The 15,133-nt window shown below is 45.6% G+C and overlaps 1 protein-coding gene across 1 annotated transcript in view; it reads left to right on the forward strand.

Annotated features, from left to right (window-relative positions):
- CASR (calcium sensing receptor) overlaps nt 1–15,133 on the forward strand; it is a 90,554-nt gene that overhangs the window by 50,030 nt on the left and 25,391 nt on the right. The window contains exons 2-3 of the mRNA XM_017347060.3: nt 6,744–7,170; nt 12,222–12,528. Coding sequence (XP_017202549.2) covers nt 6,986–7,170; nt 12,222–12,528 — 492 coding nt within the window. The 5' untranslated portion in view covers nt 6,744–6,985. The remainder of the gene's footprint in view (nt 1–6,743; nt 7,171–12,221; nt 12,529–15,133) is intronic.

Below are 15,133 nucleotides of genomic sequence, written 5' to 3' on the forward strand. Positions count from 1 at the left end.
GCATTGGCAATGCCAAGGCCCACAGCCAGCACACAGCAGCAAGATTTGGGAGCAGAGAAGGAGTTTTTCTTATCTTTAGTTTAACCCTGAATTTTCACTCCTTCAACTCTCTGATCTTTCTTCTTCTTCTTTTTGAGATAGCAATCAGTAACTTTTGTCAGGTTGTGGGCACTGCACACCTGCACACATCCACCCAGAGTCCCTTGAGGAGCCCCTCCCCACACCAGGCCACCGGCAGGGCAGAGGAGGCCCGGTCATGGAGGTGCTCATAGCACAGCATTAATGAACATGAGCTTTCCCTATTTATCTCCTCCACCGGCTTGGTCTAGGCTTCCCTCTCCCCACCCTGAGCTGCTTCTCCCTACTGCTGGTTCATCCCTCTCCTCCCTTCCCAGATCGCTTTTTCCAATGACTAACAGGAACCCAGCTCAGCTGGTTTTTATCACGCTCCTGTCCTTGCATTTTTCCAACTCAATTAAGCCATTACCAGGGCTAAATGAGGCATGGACTCTCCAAAAGTCACACCTGTTGTCAGGGAGCTGGAGGGTGAGAAGGCGAGCAGCTGGCCGCCAGACTGGCCGGCTGGAGGGCGCAGCCGAGTGTGACCCGGCCGGGCGGGTCCCCCCAGTGCTGAAAGAGGGCCCTCATTTTACAACAAGATGTACCTTGCTCTCATGCAGAAGGAATGAAGTCTGGCAAGGGAGTGAGAAGGGTCGTGGTGATGGCAGATAAGAGGTCCCTAACTCTTGGGCAGTTGTGCCCCAAGCATGTATGGAAACCCATACGGGAGTGTGTCATCAGCGAGAGGGAAAGCAGGCTGTAACCAGAGCCAGGGATACGGGGTTTGTGTTGACCCTGCTCGCCCTCATTAATCCCAAAAGCTTCATGTTTCTGCAGTAGCAGCATCCAACCCCACTGGGAGGATTCCTTATGATTAGTGGATGGAAGAGGGCAAAGGTTGCAGTGCAATAAACCGGAGACGAATCCGTGTGCTCACCCTAGGAAAAGAAGTGCATTCTCTTGGAAATAGAATTTGATTTCATAGCCATATTTTCTTAGACAACCTAGAGTTCTCATTTCTGCAATCTAGGAGTTGAGAAGTTGTAGCTCAGTTGGGAAATTGAGCTTGTCGTGCCTTTAACTTACCAGGCGTGGTTTTGTTTAGAGGGTCTGTGCCTCAGTTTTCTGCACTTGACATATGGACATGATGATTCTGCTTAGGAGTGACACGATTGCCAGCAACGTCAAAGCTGCTGTGGAGAGCGCAGGGGTGGTTTTTAACTTTGACAGGAATTGAAATGTTGCAAGGCATACTGCTAACCTCCCCTTGCTGTCCCTCTGGGAATGCATCCTGAACTCTGAAACCCGGGGAAGTCACGCACGTATGTGTGGGAAATCCAAGCTCAACAGCTATTTCTTTCTGGAGCATCCATTCACTACCAGGCTCCGTGTTCCATGTTGGGTATGCAAGTGTGATCATGATAAAGCCCTGCCCACAGGAGCCTCAGTCTCACAGGATTACCCCTTCCCTTGGCCTGTCCTGGAATTGTTCAGCCAGTGCCTGTCTTTACTGGTCACACTTCATTCATTCGTTCAACAAATATTTGTGGAGCTTCTACTAAGTTCCAGGTGTTGTGCTTGATGCTCAGCTACAATGGTGAGGAAGAGACAGGTGCCGCCCTCAGGAAGCTTCCAGTTTCCACCTGATTTAATTCTCTCTCCTGACAATCACTAGACAGGGGACATCATTCCTCTCTGTCTCAACACTTAATTCATCCCTCTTTGTAGCTTTTCTATCACTGTAGTTACAATATGCTTTCTATCTCCTTTTAAACTGGCAACTTGGGCTGCGGCTTACTAGGCTAATCCTCCGCCTGCAGCACCCGCACACTGGGTTCTAGTCCCGTTCGGGGCGCCGGATTCTGTCCTGGTCGCTCCTCTTCCAGGCCAGCTCTCTGCTGTGGCCCAGGAGTGCAGTGGAGGATGGCCCAAGTGCTTGGGCCCTGCACCCACGTGGGAAACCAGGAGAAGCACCTGGCTCCTGGCTTCAGATCAGCGTGATGCGCCGGCCACAGCGGCCATTGTGGGGGTGAACCAACGGAAAAGTAAGATCTTTCTCTCTGTCTCTCTCTCTCTCTCACTGTCCACTCTGCCTGTCAAATAAATAAATAATAAACTGGCAACTTGAAGGCAAGAATTGCAATTTTCTTTCCCTAGTGTCTGGCTCTCCCTAATGTCTTGCACATAAAGGTATTCAATAAATGTTTTTGAATTATGAAATAACTACTGATATTCATGAACTATGGAACCCATAGACCAGTGTGCCTGCATCTCCCACCCCACATCTCCTGGACGAGGAACTCAGTGAGCAGTCATCTATCAATACTGACCCCTCCTCATGATGTCAAGGACCTTCTACACACAAACCCAGCTGCTCCACGGCTCATTTCTCCTTCCAAGATGTATCTGCCATTGAGAGAAAGAGCAAATATTGGCTTCAGATTCACATGTAATACTCTTTGGCAGGAGAGCAAACATGACTATGTATGATTTAAATGGAATAAACCTGTAGTAAGAAGAACAAATGTGTTTGTGACTGTTAGGTACTGTTAGAGACAGCTTCGATTAAAAAAAAAATCATAATGATGGTGGCTTAAATAAGCCAGAAACCTTTCTCTCTCTCCTGTCAAAGACCAGGAGTAGTCCAATACGGAGGCTTTGCTCCTGAAACCCTTAGCTCTTGGCACCACCACTCCCAAGGATGTGGCCCATGGTTCAGGATGGGCTCCGGCTGCGACATCCACCTCCACACAACAGAATGGAGGAAGGAGGCTGAAGGGGAGAAGTGTCGCTCCCCCTCGTCGCGGAGGAACGACACTAAACCCTGCCTAGGCTTCATATCCGAGTCACGGCACCATTATGTCGCTCCCCCTCTTCGTGGAGGAACGACACAGGACCCTGCGCTGTTCTTTCGTCTGCTCGGCCCTCCCCGGGTTTGCTGCTGGTTCTTCCCGGGTTGGCTACTATCCCTTCCACCTCCGTGGAAGGGCAGTTCCCCCTGGCCGCATTCCCCACTTCCGCAGGGGAGCGGCACACCGCCGGCCGGCTCTCTGGGGGGCTGCACAGGTGTTCCTTCAGCTAGATGTTCCCCATAGATGTTCCTGGTGCATGCCGTCTCTCTCCTCCTTTATAGTCCTCCTCCGCCAATCCTAACTCGGCTGCCCACACGCCGAGTACGCTGCTCTCCAATCAGGAGCAAGTCCTACAGTTTATTGGTTGAACTGGAGGCAGCTGGGTAGAAGCTGTTTTCTCCTCTCCCAGCGCCATATTGTAGGAGAGCAGATGCATAGAATAAGTCTTAATTCCAGTAACAGTCTAGTCCGAGCTGCTCCCCACAGAGGAGAGCAGATGCATAGAATAAGTCTTAATTCCAGTAACTTAGTCTAGTCCGAGCTGCTCCCCACAGAGAAGGGCAAACAGCCACTGGCTCTTAAGCAAGGCTCCTGGAAGCTGTCACAGGACACTTGCACTTACAGCTCCTTGGCCAGAACCTGACCACACAGAGTCAGAGAGGAAGTTGGGAAGAGCCATCTATTTTGGACAGCTGCTCATCCAGCTAAAAGTTGTCTTGCTGTGGCATAACAGGTACACAGACACAAGGGGTTCACTTAGAAGTCTACCACAGAGTCTAACACTGAAGTGCTGTTACTGATTACACAAGGACTTCTGTATTTTAACTACTGTAAGCTGAAGTCACAACCATGAACCCCAACTGTTAAGCCATTGTACTAGCATCACACTTGGTACTGCCCTGGTTTTTGCTGTCTAGGGAGTGGGAGGAGTGAGGTAGAGGAAAGAAAGCCTTAGCAACAAAGATGCTAAAAAGACAAGGAGAGACCAGACAAAGGCAGTGTGACAGGAATGGAATGGGCTGGAGCAGACAGAGTGATGGCAGAATCAGCATGCGAGGGAGGGAAGCTAGGGACACCAAGGATCTAGAGTGACTCTCTGCTTTGAGAGCAAATTAGACCCTGGTAATTGGATGAGAAAGGGTGGTGGTTCGGACACTACATCAGACCGGCAGAGTTAACTACTGCAAATTGACCTGAAATCTCTCCCTCATCTACTACTTCTTGCCATGCGTTTTCTGTTGAATGGACTAATGAAGTTAATAAATTTCCCCGAGGAGTTAATCTTTCACAGGAAAAGTTTAACAGGTCCTACTGACTTACCCTAGTTGGTTATAATGTTCTTTCTACTACCTAATTCAGTACACGGTACTTCTTAAAATGCTGAGGGCTCGAGGCATTCTTAATTCAAGTGCCAGAATTTCTCACTTGAGTAAGCAGACTACACGGAGACGCTGTTCCTCATCTAGAAAGTGGAGTTGGTATTTCCCTCTTTGCAAAACTGTTGGGAAGTTTAAAATACATTGAATGTTTAAAGGACCTAGCAAAATGCCTAGATGGATATATGCTAACTTCTGTTTCTTTCCAAAATGCTTTATTTTTAAAGCATCCATTCTACAAGCATTCATGCAGCATTTACCATCTCGGTCACTGTTCTAGGAGGTTGGCGAGAAGGGGGGAAGGGCAAAGTTGAAACTAGTTAGAGAGAACAAAGTTACAACTTTTTAAATTTACTTCTGAGTGTTGTGATAAATTCCCTATCTCTACACTAGTATGCCTGCCCACTGGACTGGGAGCCCCCGAAGATGGGAACCTGCGTGTATCCGTCACCTTTATAGGTCCAGGTCTCAGCACTGGTACTTATTGAGTGTATAAATGAACTTTGACCAAGGTCCAAGCAAAGAACCCAAAATCTAAAGGTAGGGCTGGAGTTAGGAAACCAGAAGGCCATGGGTGTCCAGGCATCACTGGAGGCAATTCCACAACAGGTGGATGCCCTCTGGGGTGCTCCTTCCACGGGGGGCGGGGGGGGGTGCATGCCCTCACTTAGAATGGTTATTGGAGGAGGCAATGGGACTCCTAAGGAGCAAGAGGCAGCAGGCGACCATGCTTCAAAGCCTGGGCTCTGGGAGCCAGCATTCACACACGTGGCTCTAATCCAGGACCAGGTGTCTTCTAAGACGGGCGCTCCCACATTCAAGATGCAAGAGGCTGTGTTCTTACAACGGGACCTTCCCACTCTGGGGGTTCAGAGCGAGTTCCCTGGACAGGCCTGGAAGTTGCTTACTGCACAACTGAGGGGTCAGCCTGGGTGGCGGTTGAACCTGTGCCCTGCTCCTCAAGCTGTGCACCTTGAGGCAAGGATGTGTCTGCCCCAGAGGGAGCTCCTTTCATCCACCACACAAAGACCCCTCAGCCCTGGACATCTGAAAGCTCGAAGATAAGCAGATGTTTTCCAGCGAAGATTAGGCCAGTGGGAACAAGGAGGGGGAGCAGCGTGTGTGAGGTCTGGGTTGTTTAAAAAGCCTGGGATATTTGAGAACCCAACAGAGATTCAGGAAAGCCGGAGTGTGAAGTTCAAAGGGAAGAGGAGCAAGAGTGAGGTTTGAAAGGCATTCATCAGAGCCAGCGTTGTCTGTGAGTTGACGGGTGGCACTGCGCTGGGGGCCCCTCAAGTGTTATTTTATTGAGGCCATAGAGGTTAAGGGACTTACCCAAAGTCCAATGTTGGGGAAGAGTGGAACTGTGATTCAAAGCCAGGTTTAACCCCAGAGCCCAAACCACTTGTTTTCCTGCATCCAAATACTTCTGAAAGGACACAAATGGAGGCAGGGAGGTCAGTTAGGAAATCGCTGCAGGAAATCCATTCACGAAACAATGGCCCTGGAAGTGGGGAGGAAGTGCTGGACTCCAGAGGGATTCGGGAAGTGGAATCTGGAGTCTGGTGATTGAACAAGGAGGGCTGTGGTGAGAAGGGACAAGGACGGCTCTCACTCTGTGTCTCCGTGGATGGCATGTTGTTTTCTGTGATGCAAAATGACGAAGGAGGAACTGGACATGCAGGTGGAGGTGTCCAGCTGACACTTCCTGTGCTTGGCCCTGAACCTCCAGAGAGGCTGTGTACTTGACCTACAGGATGGGGTGTCCATCAGGGCACAAAGTGAGAAGAGCAGAGAGTTCCCAGCAAGCTGCTCACCTGCAGCAGGAAGCCTTGCCCCTGGGTCCAGCTGCTGAGCTTTGTGGGCCACACCACGGCCCCTGCTGTAGCTGAATCCTTTATAAGAACTCTTCTTAAAAGGCTTGGAGAGTGTCATATCACTCACTGGAACCAGAGATCTTCACAGAAACAGGAAGAAAGGGTGATGTCACAATCAATAAATCTAAAAAGTGGTCTTATCTGACATTTTTATTTGGTTCAAAGTCAAATTTGAACCTAAATATCAGTCATTCTGTATTCTCTTTAAGAACATATGTGCTGAATAAAATATCATTAATATTAACATAATACAAGGAGCTAGACTACTGTACCAATTCTATGCATTATTCGTGCAGATAGATGAATGGATTAAAATCCAGCAATACTATCAGTGAGGCCTTGGCTTATCAATGACCGCTTTTGAAGGTGGCCTCTAATAGCCGAATCTAATCCTTCTCCAACAGGGACAATTGAAGTTTTCTGCATTTTGCATGGAGTACAGTAAATGTGCCTCTCAGCCATGCCTTCTCTATCTGCTACCTCTCCAAATGGGAATTCTGAGCCACCTCTGTGGCAGGCATCATAATAAGATGGGATTTAGGTTTGGCTGAATTCATTTTGTCTCCTTCTTCTTTCAGAAAGCATCCCAGGCAATCTCTACATGATGCAGCTTCGAAAGACTCAAGGACCACCCGCCGTACAAGTCCACCATGGAGAAGGCAGGAATGGAGATGCAGACAGCACGGTGGCATCTGTTCTGCCCTTAGCCACTGCATAGACTCTGGGCCCCCACGGCAGGGAGCGAGCTGCACCAAGGGAAACTTCCCAGGGCGCCCGCCCACTGTCACGCTTGTGTCTCCCCTGGAGAGAAGGCGGGATCATGGCCTTCCCTAGCCACTGTCTGATCTTCTTGGCTCTTGCCTGGTACTCCTCTGCCTATGGGCCTGACCAGCGAGCCCAGAAGAAGGGGGACATTATTCTCGGGGGGCTCTTTCCTATTCATTTTGGAGTAGCAGCCAAAGATCAAGATCTGAAGTCCCGGCCGGAGTCTGTGGAATGCATCAGGTAAGAGAAGGAGCCCAATCCCAGAGGCTCCAGTCTCCTGCGGGGTGACCCCAGCTGCACAATCCCCAGACAGCTTTTTCAAACTTGTTCCTCTCTTTTCAAAACTGGTGCTTGGTGGTCATCCTGGAGCTCACTGTTTCTCCCACTCACTCCTCCACTGCTATTTTCTAAAGAATTTTTCCCAATCATAAAATGTCAAGGATCTCGAGTAGGAAAGTCCAGGGCCTGTGAAAACATAGGCCTGGCCACTTGGTAGCCAAGTCATCATTGTTCACCCAGCAGCAGCCCTGAGTGGTGGGAGACCAAGTAGCTAGGAGAAAATTCATTGCCAGTCTTGTACATCTAGTCGTAAAAAGTCCAGTGACCTTACATGTCCCAAAGGTCGGTAATACCTGAGTGTTGGCTGCTTTGCTCATTTTTTAAGATGTCTTAAAGTTATTTCTTTATATTTATTTGAAAGACAGAGTGACAGGGAATGTGTGTGTGTGTGTGTGAGAGAGAGAGAGAGAGAGAGACAGAGAGAGAGAGAGAAAGAGAGAAAGGGAGGAAGGGAGGAAGGGAGGAAGAAAGAAAGGAAGAGAGATATTCCATCCGCTGGTCCACTCCTCAAATGCCTGCAATGGCTGGTGCTAAGCCATGCCAAAGCCAGGAGCTGGGAACTCTATCTGGGTCTCCCACGTGGGTGGCAACGACCCAAGTACTTGAGCCATTACCTGCTGCCTCCTAGGATGCATTGGCAGGAAGCTGAATCTGAAGTGGAGGCGGATTCAATTCCCCCCTCTAATATGGGCAGTAGGTGTCCCAAGCAGTGGCTTAACCTGCTGTGCCACAGCACCCACCCAGCTCACTTTTTTAATAAAGGAATTTAGAAGTGAAAGAAACCTCAATAGTTGGCGTGATCTAGGCAACCTCAAAATGTAGTCGACAGCATTGGGAACTGTGCACATTAGAAACTCTCAGAAAGCTGAACCCTCGCCCTACCCCTGCAAACACAGAATACGTCTGACACAGATGGAGCCACACAGAACCTATCTGATTCTCTCAGCGGGCTCGCTCTTCAGCCGTTTGCATACAGCTGATACGTCCTAGTAAACGTTTCCCTCTCCAGGCCAAACAGTCAGTTTGCTCATCGCTTCCTCCAGGACATGGTTTCTAAACCCCTCGCAGTTCTGGTGACCGTCAGCGCCTGACCCCTGCACAGTACAGTGGGACCCTGTGCCACCTCCCATCATCTGGACACCAAAGACCATGCCCACGCCCCGAGTCTTGACCCAACTTCTGAGCAGGAGTAGGAATTTTCCTGAAACTTGCAGCTTCCAGAAAAGGTTCGACACTTTTCCTTGATCTTCTTGAGGCTGAAAAATGAAAACTAGGGGTTGTCCAACAAAACTAGACTTTTAAAAAAATTATTTATTTATTTGAAAGTCAGAGTTACACACACACACATACAGAGAGAGAGAGAGAGAGAGAGAGAGATCTTCCATCCGCTGGTTCACTCCCCAAATGGCCACAATGGCCGGAGCTTCGTCAATCTGACGTCAGGAGCCAGGAGCTTCCTCCAGGTCTTCCCATGCAGGTGTAGGGGACCAAGGACTTGGGCCGTCTTCTACTGCTTTCCCAGGCCATAGCAGAGAGTTGGATCAGAAGTGGAGCAGCCAGGATTCGAACCAGGCCCTATATGGGATGCCGGCACTGCAGGCGGCTTTACCCACTTCGCCACAGCACCGGCCCCAAAACTAGACTTCTGTTCATGGAGTTGTGAATGCAAAAAAAGTGAGTGCAGAATTTCATTAATGCAGACAAATAGTCTGTTGTACCCTGCCAGACAGAACTATGCATGTATCATGAAAATACAGATATAAGACTAAGCAAGAAACCTTCCCCAAAATAATATATATTTTTAAATTACATTAAAGAAACGGAGTAACATAAGTTTAGCAGTATAGGTATTTTATATAAAGAGAAATTTTATAATGTACCTGAATAACTTTGTAAGTTTACAGTGGATAATTAAACAAATATAGATGAAGGAGGCATAGGAAAAAATATGAAAGCAAAATGTCATGTTAAAAGTTAGATCAGGAGGCAAGCATCTGACCCAGCGGTTAAGATGCTCACGTCCCAGATTGGAGTGCCCAGGTTCAGTACTCAGCTCCAGCCCCTAACTCCAGCTTCCTGCTCATGCAGACCCCAAGAGGCAGCAGGTAATGGTTCAACTAATTGGGTTTCTGCCACCAAGTGGGAGACCTCTGAGTTGCATTCAGCAGACAGGAATTCTCTCGCTTGCTCGCTGTACCTATCAAATAAATGAATATTATTTGAACGTTACACCAGCAACCTTGGGAGCCTGAGTGACAGTGAAGTATAACTGATCATATTTCCCACCTCTTATTGCTGTGCTCCGATAGGCAGCTCCCCTTAGGAAGGGAGAACCTGCCAGATTGTTCTATCTTTCCCACTGGACCTGAGTCAGTTCACTGAGTCAGCACGTGCAGAGGCCTCACTCTAAACCAAGTGCTGGAAGAGTGAAACTTAACTGCACTGACCCTGTCTGTCTTTATCCATTTGCTTGATTTTTATTAAAATAGCATTCTTCTTTAAAAAGCAATGCATATACATTTTTAAGACTTTATAGTAGATCCTGCTTCCCATGTTGGATAGTTCTCTCCCTTTTTGATTCTATCAGTTAGTATTAGCAGACACTAGTCTTGTTTGTGTGATCCCTTTGACTCTTAGAAATATCAGTGTGATCAATTGTGAACTGAAGTTGATCACTTGGACTAGTGAGATGACGGGATACACAACAGACTCATAGAATGGCAGATGTCCTAAATAGCACTCTGGCCTCAGAATCAGCCCTTAAGGCATTTGAATCTGACTGAAGAGCCCATGACAGTATTTTAGGCATGGAAAGCCAAGACTCTCTGGGAAAAAAAAAAAAAGAAGAAGACCTAAATGAAAGATCTCTGCGAGTGAGATCCCAGTGGAAAGAATGGGGCCATCAAAGAAGGAGGTACCTTTCTCTGAAGGGAGGAGAGAACTTCCACTTTGGTTATGACCCTGTCGGAATAAGATCGAAGTCGGCGAACCCAAAAGGCTTCCATAGCCTTGGCAACTCATGACTACAGCCTAGGAAGATTACTGACGCCATAAACAAGAGTGTCAAATTGTTAAGTCAACAACAGGAGTCACTGTGTACTTACTTCTCATGTGGGATTTGTCCTTAAAGTGTTGTCCAATGTGAAGTAATGCTATAACTAGTACTGAAACAGTATTTTTACACTTTGTGTTTCTGTGTGGGTGCAAACTGATGAAATCTTTACTTAATATATACTGAATCTATCTTCTGTATATAAAGATAATTGAAAATAAATCTTGATGTGAATGGAATGGGAGAGGGAACGGGAGATGGGAGGGGTGCGAGTGGGAGGGAAATTATGGGGGGGGAGCCAATGTAATCCATAAACTGTACTTTGGAAATTTATATTTACTAAATAAAAAAAAAAGAAGAAAAAGAAACAGAGACAAGACTTGAACATAGACACCCCAATATGGGATGTAGGCATCCCAAGAGGTGGCTTAACTTGCTTCCCCACAGTGCCACACCATCAGTAAATATTGTTCTTATGAAGAAATGATTAAGCATTTCCTGATCCTTTTTGCATATATATTTAGACAGGGGGAATCTAACTAAGTCTTAGAGTCAAAATTCTAAAGACCAAGAATGAATAAGAAGAAAAAGAATTTTATTTTTCACTTGTGAGCATTCCATTTGTCCCACATCAACCATTAGTGCCAATGACTAATTATCCAGTGTTCAACATCTGAATTAAAATTCATGAAAGAAAACCTTAAAATGAGGGTAACTTAGTACACTTATTTAGCTTTTCTGGAATTTAACAAGCATTACTATTGGTGACAGCACATTGGGAATTCAGAGAAAATTACAGAATATTATTCTGATATATTAAACCCAAAAAATGCTGTGTAGCCCACAAATTTAACTTTTACTTCATTAATAAAGACTGCAAGCTGTCTACCACGATTTTTCCCACATCTTGATATTCATATTTTATCACTGAAAAAAGAAAAGCCCAACAGCTGCTTCCAGAACAAAAAGAATGTTTAAGGTCCAGGATCTTTCAAAAAGTTTTCTAACTCAGTATCTTCATTTTAAATGTGAAGAAATGGAGACAACATGAGTAAGTGACTTTCCTTTGTAACCTGGGTATGTCAGTGGCAAAACTATCATTACAATCAGTTTTAGAATCCCATGTCTAACTACAGAAAAGATGCTTCAAAAATTCTGAGAAAATGAAGTTAAAAGACAAAGTTACTTCAAAAAATCTGAAGTTCATGTGTAGTTTTTTTATGAGATGTATTTTCTATGGATATTTTGAAGACCATATGTTTGTCACAAAAGATGAATAATAAAGAAAAAGTAAACTACATTCCTTTAAAAAAAAAAGACTTTATAGTATAAATAAGCCAAAAGCACACAATTCCTTTCCTACCTCCCTACACTGTTTGTTGCTTGTTTACAAACCAAGATCATTCTTTTCCCTTTCTTCTTTGACCAGCAAGGATATCATCACCTAAATTTGTGACACCACAAATCTGAGGCTATATTTAGGCTCCCTCCTGCTAATATCCTAATCTATTCATATTTTCCCGAGTCCTTTTTCTCTTTAAATCTATATATTACATTTACAAAAGTACTCCACATCAACTACTGCAAACCCTTTGCTGGAGGCAGCAGATAGAAATAATTCAATGAATTACTAATAACAATCTTTTGTTATTCCTGTCCCCCAACTCTGTGTGAGGCACACACTGAGAATTTTACATCACTGCCACCTGTCCATACCTTCACAGCCACCCTATGAACAAGTAGGTGTTAACCCCATGTTCCAGACAGGACTTTGAGTCCCAAAAAGTGAACCTCAAAGCCAACGGGTAACAGAGCCATGATTCAGACCCAGCTTTGCCCAGTCCTTCAAGTAGTTAGTTAACCAGAAAGTCTCCATTCACTTCCCACTTCTTTCTTCCAGGTATAACTTTCGTGGTTTTCGCTGGTTACAGGCGATGATATTTGCCATAGAGGAGATCAACAGCAGCCCAGCCCTTCTCCCCAACATGACGCTGGGATACAGGATTTTCGACACTTGCAACACCGTGTCTAAAGCCTTGGAGGCCACCCTGAGTTTTGTTGCCCAGAACAAAATCGACTCTTTGAACCTTGATGAGTTCTGCAACTGCTCTGAGCACATCCCCTCCACTATCGCTGTGGTGGGAGCCACGGGCTCGGGCGTCTCCACGGCAGTGGCCAACCTGCTGGGGCTCTTCTACATTCCCCAGGTACCTGCACCTTCTTGGATGGGGAACTGGGGCTGGGGTGCAGGAGACGCAAGCTTGCAGGGGAGCCAGCCCCAGCATCCAGGCCAGTTGCTGTTTTCCTATCTTTGGTTTTACACTGGCACAAAAGAACCTTTCAGCTGGGGGCATTGTAACATAACCGCCTGGGATTTCTGAGACCCCCCCCCCTTCACTAACCTGCCTAAATTCTTTCCAATGTACCTCCTGTACAACTTTGTCCTCCCTGCCCCCCACCGCCAATGGGTTCAGTTATCTGCTTCCCAATCTAATCCTTTAATAAGGATTCTGCTCTTACTAAAGGAATGAGTCCTTTGCAAACCAGAAACATCTGCCACTAGTCCTATTCCCTTAAAGCTCTCTGCTTTTCTACTGTCTGCCTGAAATCTAGCTCTGAGGAAAGTGGAGCATATTTTCTCACAAAACAGGAATTTAAACATTGTCTTGCACATTGCAGAAATGGCGAATATTCTATTTCATTCAATATATATTTATAGAATGCATATGAATAAGCAGCCTCCAGCCTGCAGGAACTCAGCCTAGGTGGAGAGCTGGCTGCATTTTCAGATACTAGCAGTTCGCTGCAACAAATGCTTTAATAAACATTCAGTCAAAATTGCATTTTTTCACCAAAAAAAAAAAAAGAGCAAATTCTAGATGCCATTTGATTATCTGATTTTTCCCTTTAGCACTATAGACAAAATCTTTCTTCAATTGAATACCTAAGGTCTATGACATCATTTTATGGTAATGAAAAATTGGAAATAACCTAAATACCCATGGCTGGAAGAATCAGCTGAATTGTGATTTATTCCTTATGTCAAATGTTAAATTAAATTATAAAGAACACTTTAACCATATTTTTTTCCATGTTTCACATTTTAAATCTGTAAGAGTGCCTTTGGTAAATTCTCATTTCTGTGTTGGGAAGGCCCTGTTTCTTTGGTAATGGCCATTATCCTTTCATATACATGTGACAATGGCAAAAGCCGTGTCATCGTTTACAGAATCCTACCGCAGGGAGTTAAAGGTGATTCCCGTGGGGCAGCCCTGGCTTTGGAACTTTTTGCCAGAGTGACAAAGCCCACGCTAGTGAGTGTGGTGGGCCGGTTTAAAGTTCCGAACTGCACAGCATGATTGGAAGTGCACAGTGGAGTAGGCTGCTACCCCAAGGCCACTTGGCATACGATGAAACTGGCATTGAGTGAGGAACGAACATGCAGGGGAGGTTTTCATTCGGGAAGGTTCAGATGAAAGACAGGACAGAGTCTGATTTGGGTTCTAACAGTGCGGAGAAGACTGGGATGATGGCTGCTTAGAACAACATAAGCTTCTCCACGGCAGTGCTGTTCTCTGCCACCCATGCATGTTGGATCTGCCTGGGGTGCGGGTGAGGTGGGGTGGGAATGGGGGGTCTAAAAGCATGCATCCAGTCATAGCCTGGGTGCTATCCCTCAGAGATCCTGGGTTAACTGAGTGGATAAAGCTCCTTTGTGGATTCTCGCGTGCCGTTTAGGAAGCCCTGCTCTGCAGGTAGGGTCAGACATCACCGGCATTTTTTATGCCAGTCACGCCCCCAAGTGGATGGAACAAGCAGACCAGCTAGAACAAACTGGTTAGAAGTTTTCTGAATCATCCATGGACTTCTCTCTTCTTACAATAATAATAAAAATTCTGTGTGTTTTTAAGATATTTTTTGGGGGAAGGGGACAAGGTACCACATGATGTTGACAGCACTTTATAGGCTGCCATTTGAAAACTCGACAAATATTATACTTGTGTTCTTTAAGGGAACAAATCCAGGAGGGATAGTCTTCTTTTTAATTTTTATATCTCTGAAGCCCTTTAGGCCCATTTTTCAAAAGAAAATCCAGAAATAACGGATGCATTCATGAAATGATAGGTTCTGCATTTGCAAAACCTGGTTCTGAAGCTTGTTGTTGAACAAAGCTTTCTAAAAACATTAGCGTCAAAAATAAAAAATAAAAACATTAGCGTCCAAACAAAGTATTGAATTTAGCCACCTACCTTATGAATTTCTGTGGGAGACAAGAGGTCTTATTCAGATAAAGGAAAAAAAAAGTCCATTTCAGATTATAGATCTAAAATCAAAGTTCTTGACAGAAAAAACCTTACTTGCCCATTAGCCAAGTAGAGCCCATACTTTCATAGACTCATATATTTTATGCTTTTAATGTAGAAACTACTCATTGATAAGCAGAATATTGGGAAAACTCCATTTAAAAACATTGAACATAAAAAAGTATCAATTTCTGATAAATACTAAAATGTCATTCCCCCAAATATCTTCAAGAGTTTTTTTTTTTTAAGCAGTTTAAAAACTCTGTAGAGAACACAAGATATCAAACACTACTTCATTTCCTAGAAGATATTTCATGAGTGCAAAGACGCCTTGTTCTTCAGAAGACATGCTCCTGTAGCTTGGAACTTCCTAGGTGGGGAGCCTAGAGCACTGTGAATGGGCCAGAACCTGCACATGAACTTGGAGCAAGAAGTAGGTCCCACTATGGCTGGGTTGATTTTTATGGCCAGACCCATTTCTAAATGGAGCACTGTGAAGAATCCCCCA

This window comes from Oryctolagus cuniculus, chromosome 4 (genome assembly GCF_964237555.1).
Source record: "Oryctolagus cuniculus chromosome 4, mOryCun1.1, whole genome shotgun sequence".
In the NCBI taxonomy this organism is placed as follows: domain Eukaryota; kingdom Metazoa; phylum Chordata; class Mammalia; order Lagomorpha; family Leporidae; genus Oryctolagus; species Oryctolagus cuniculus.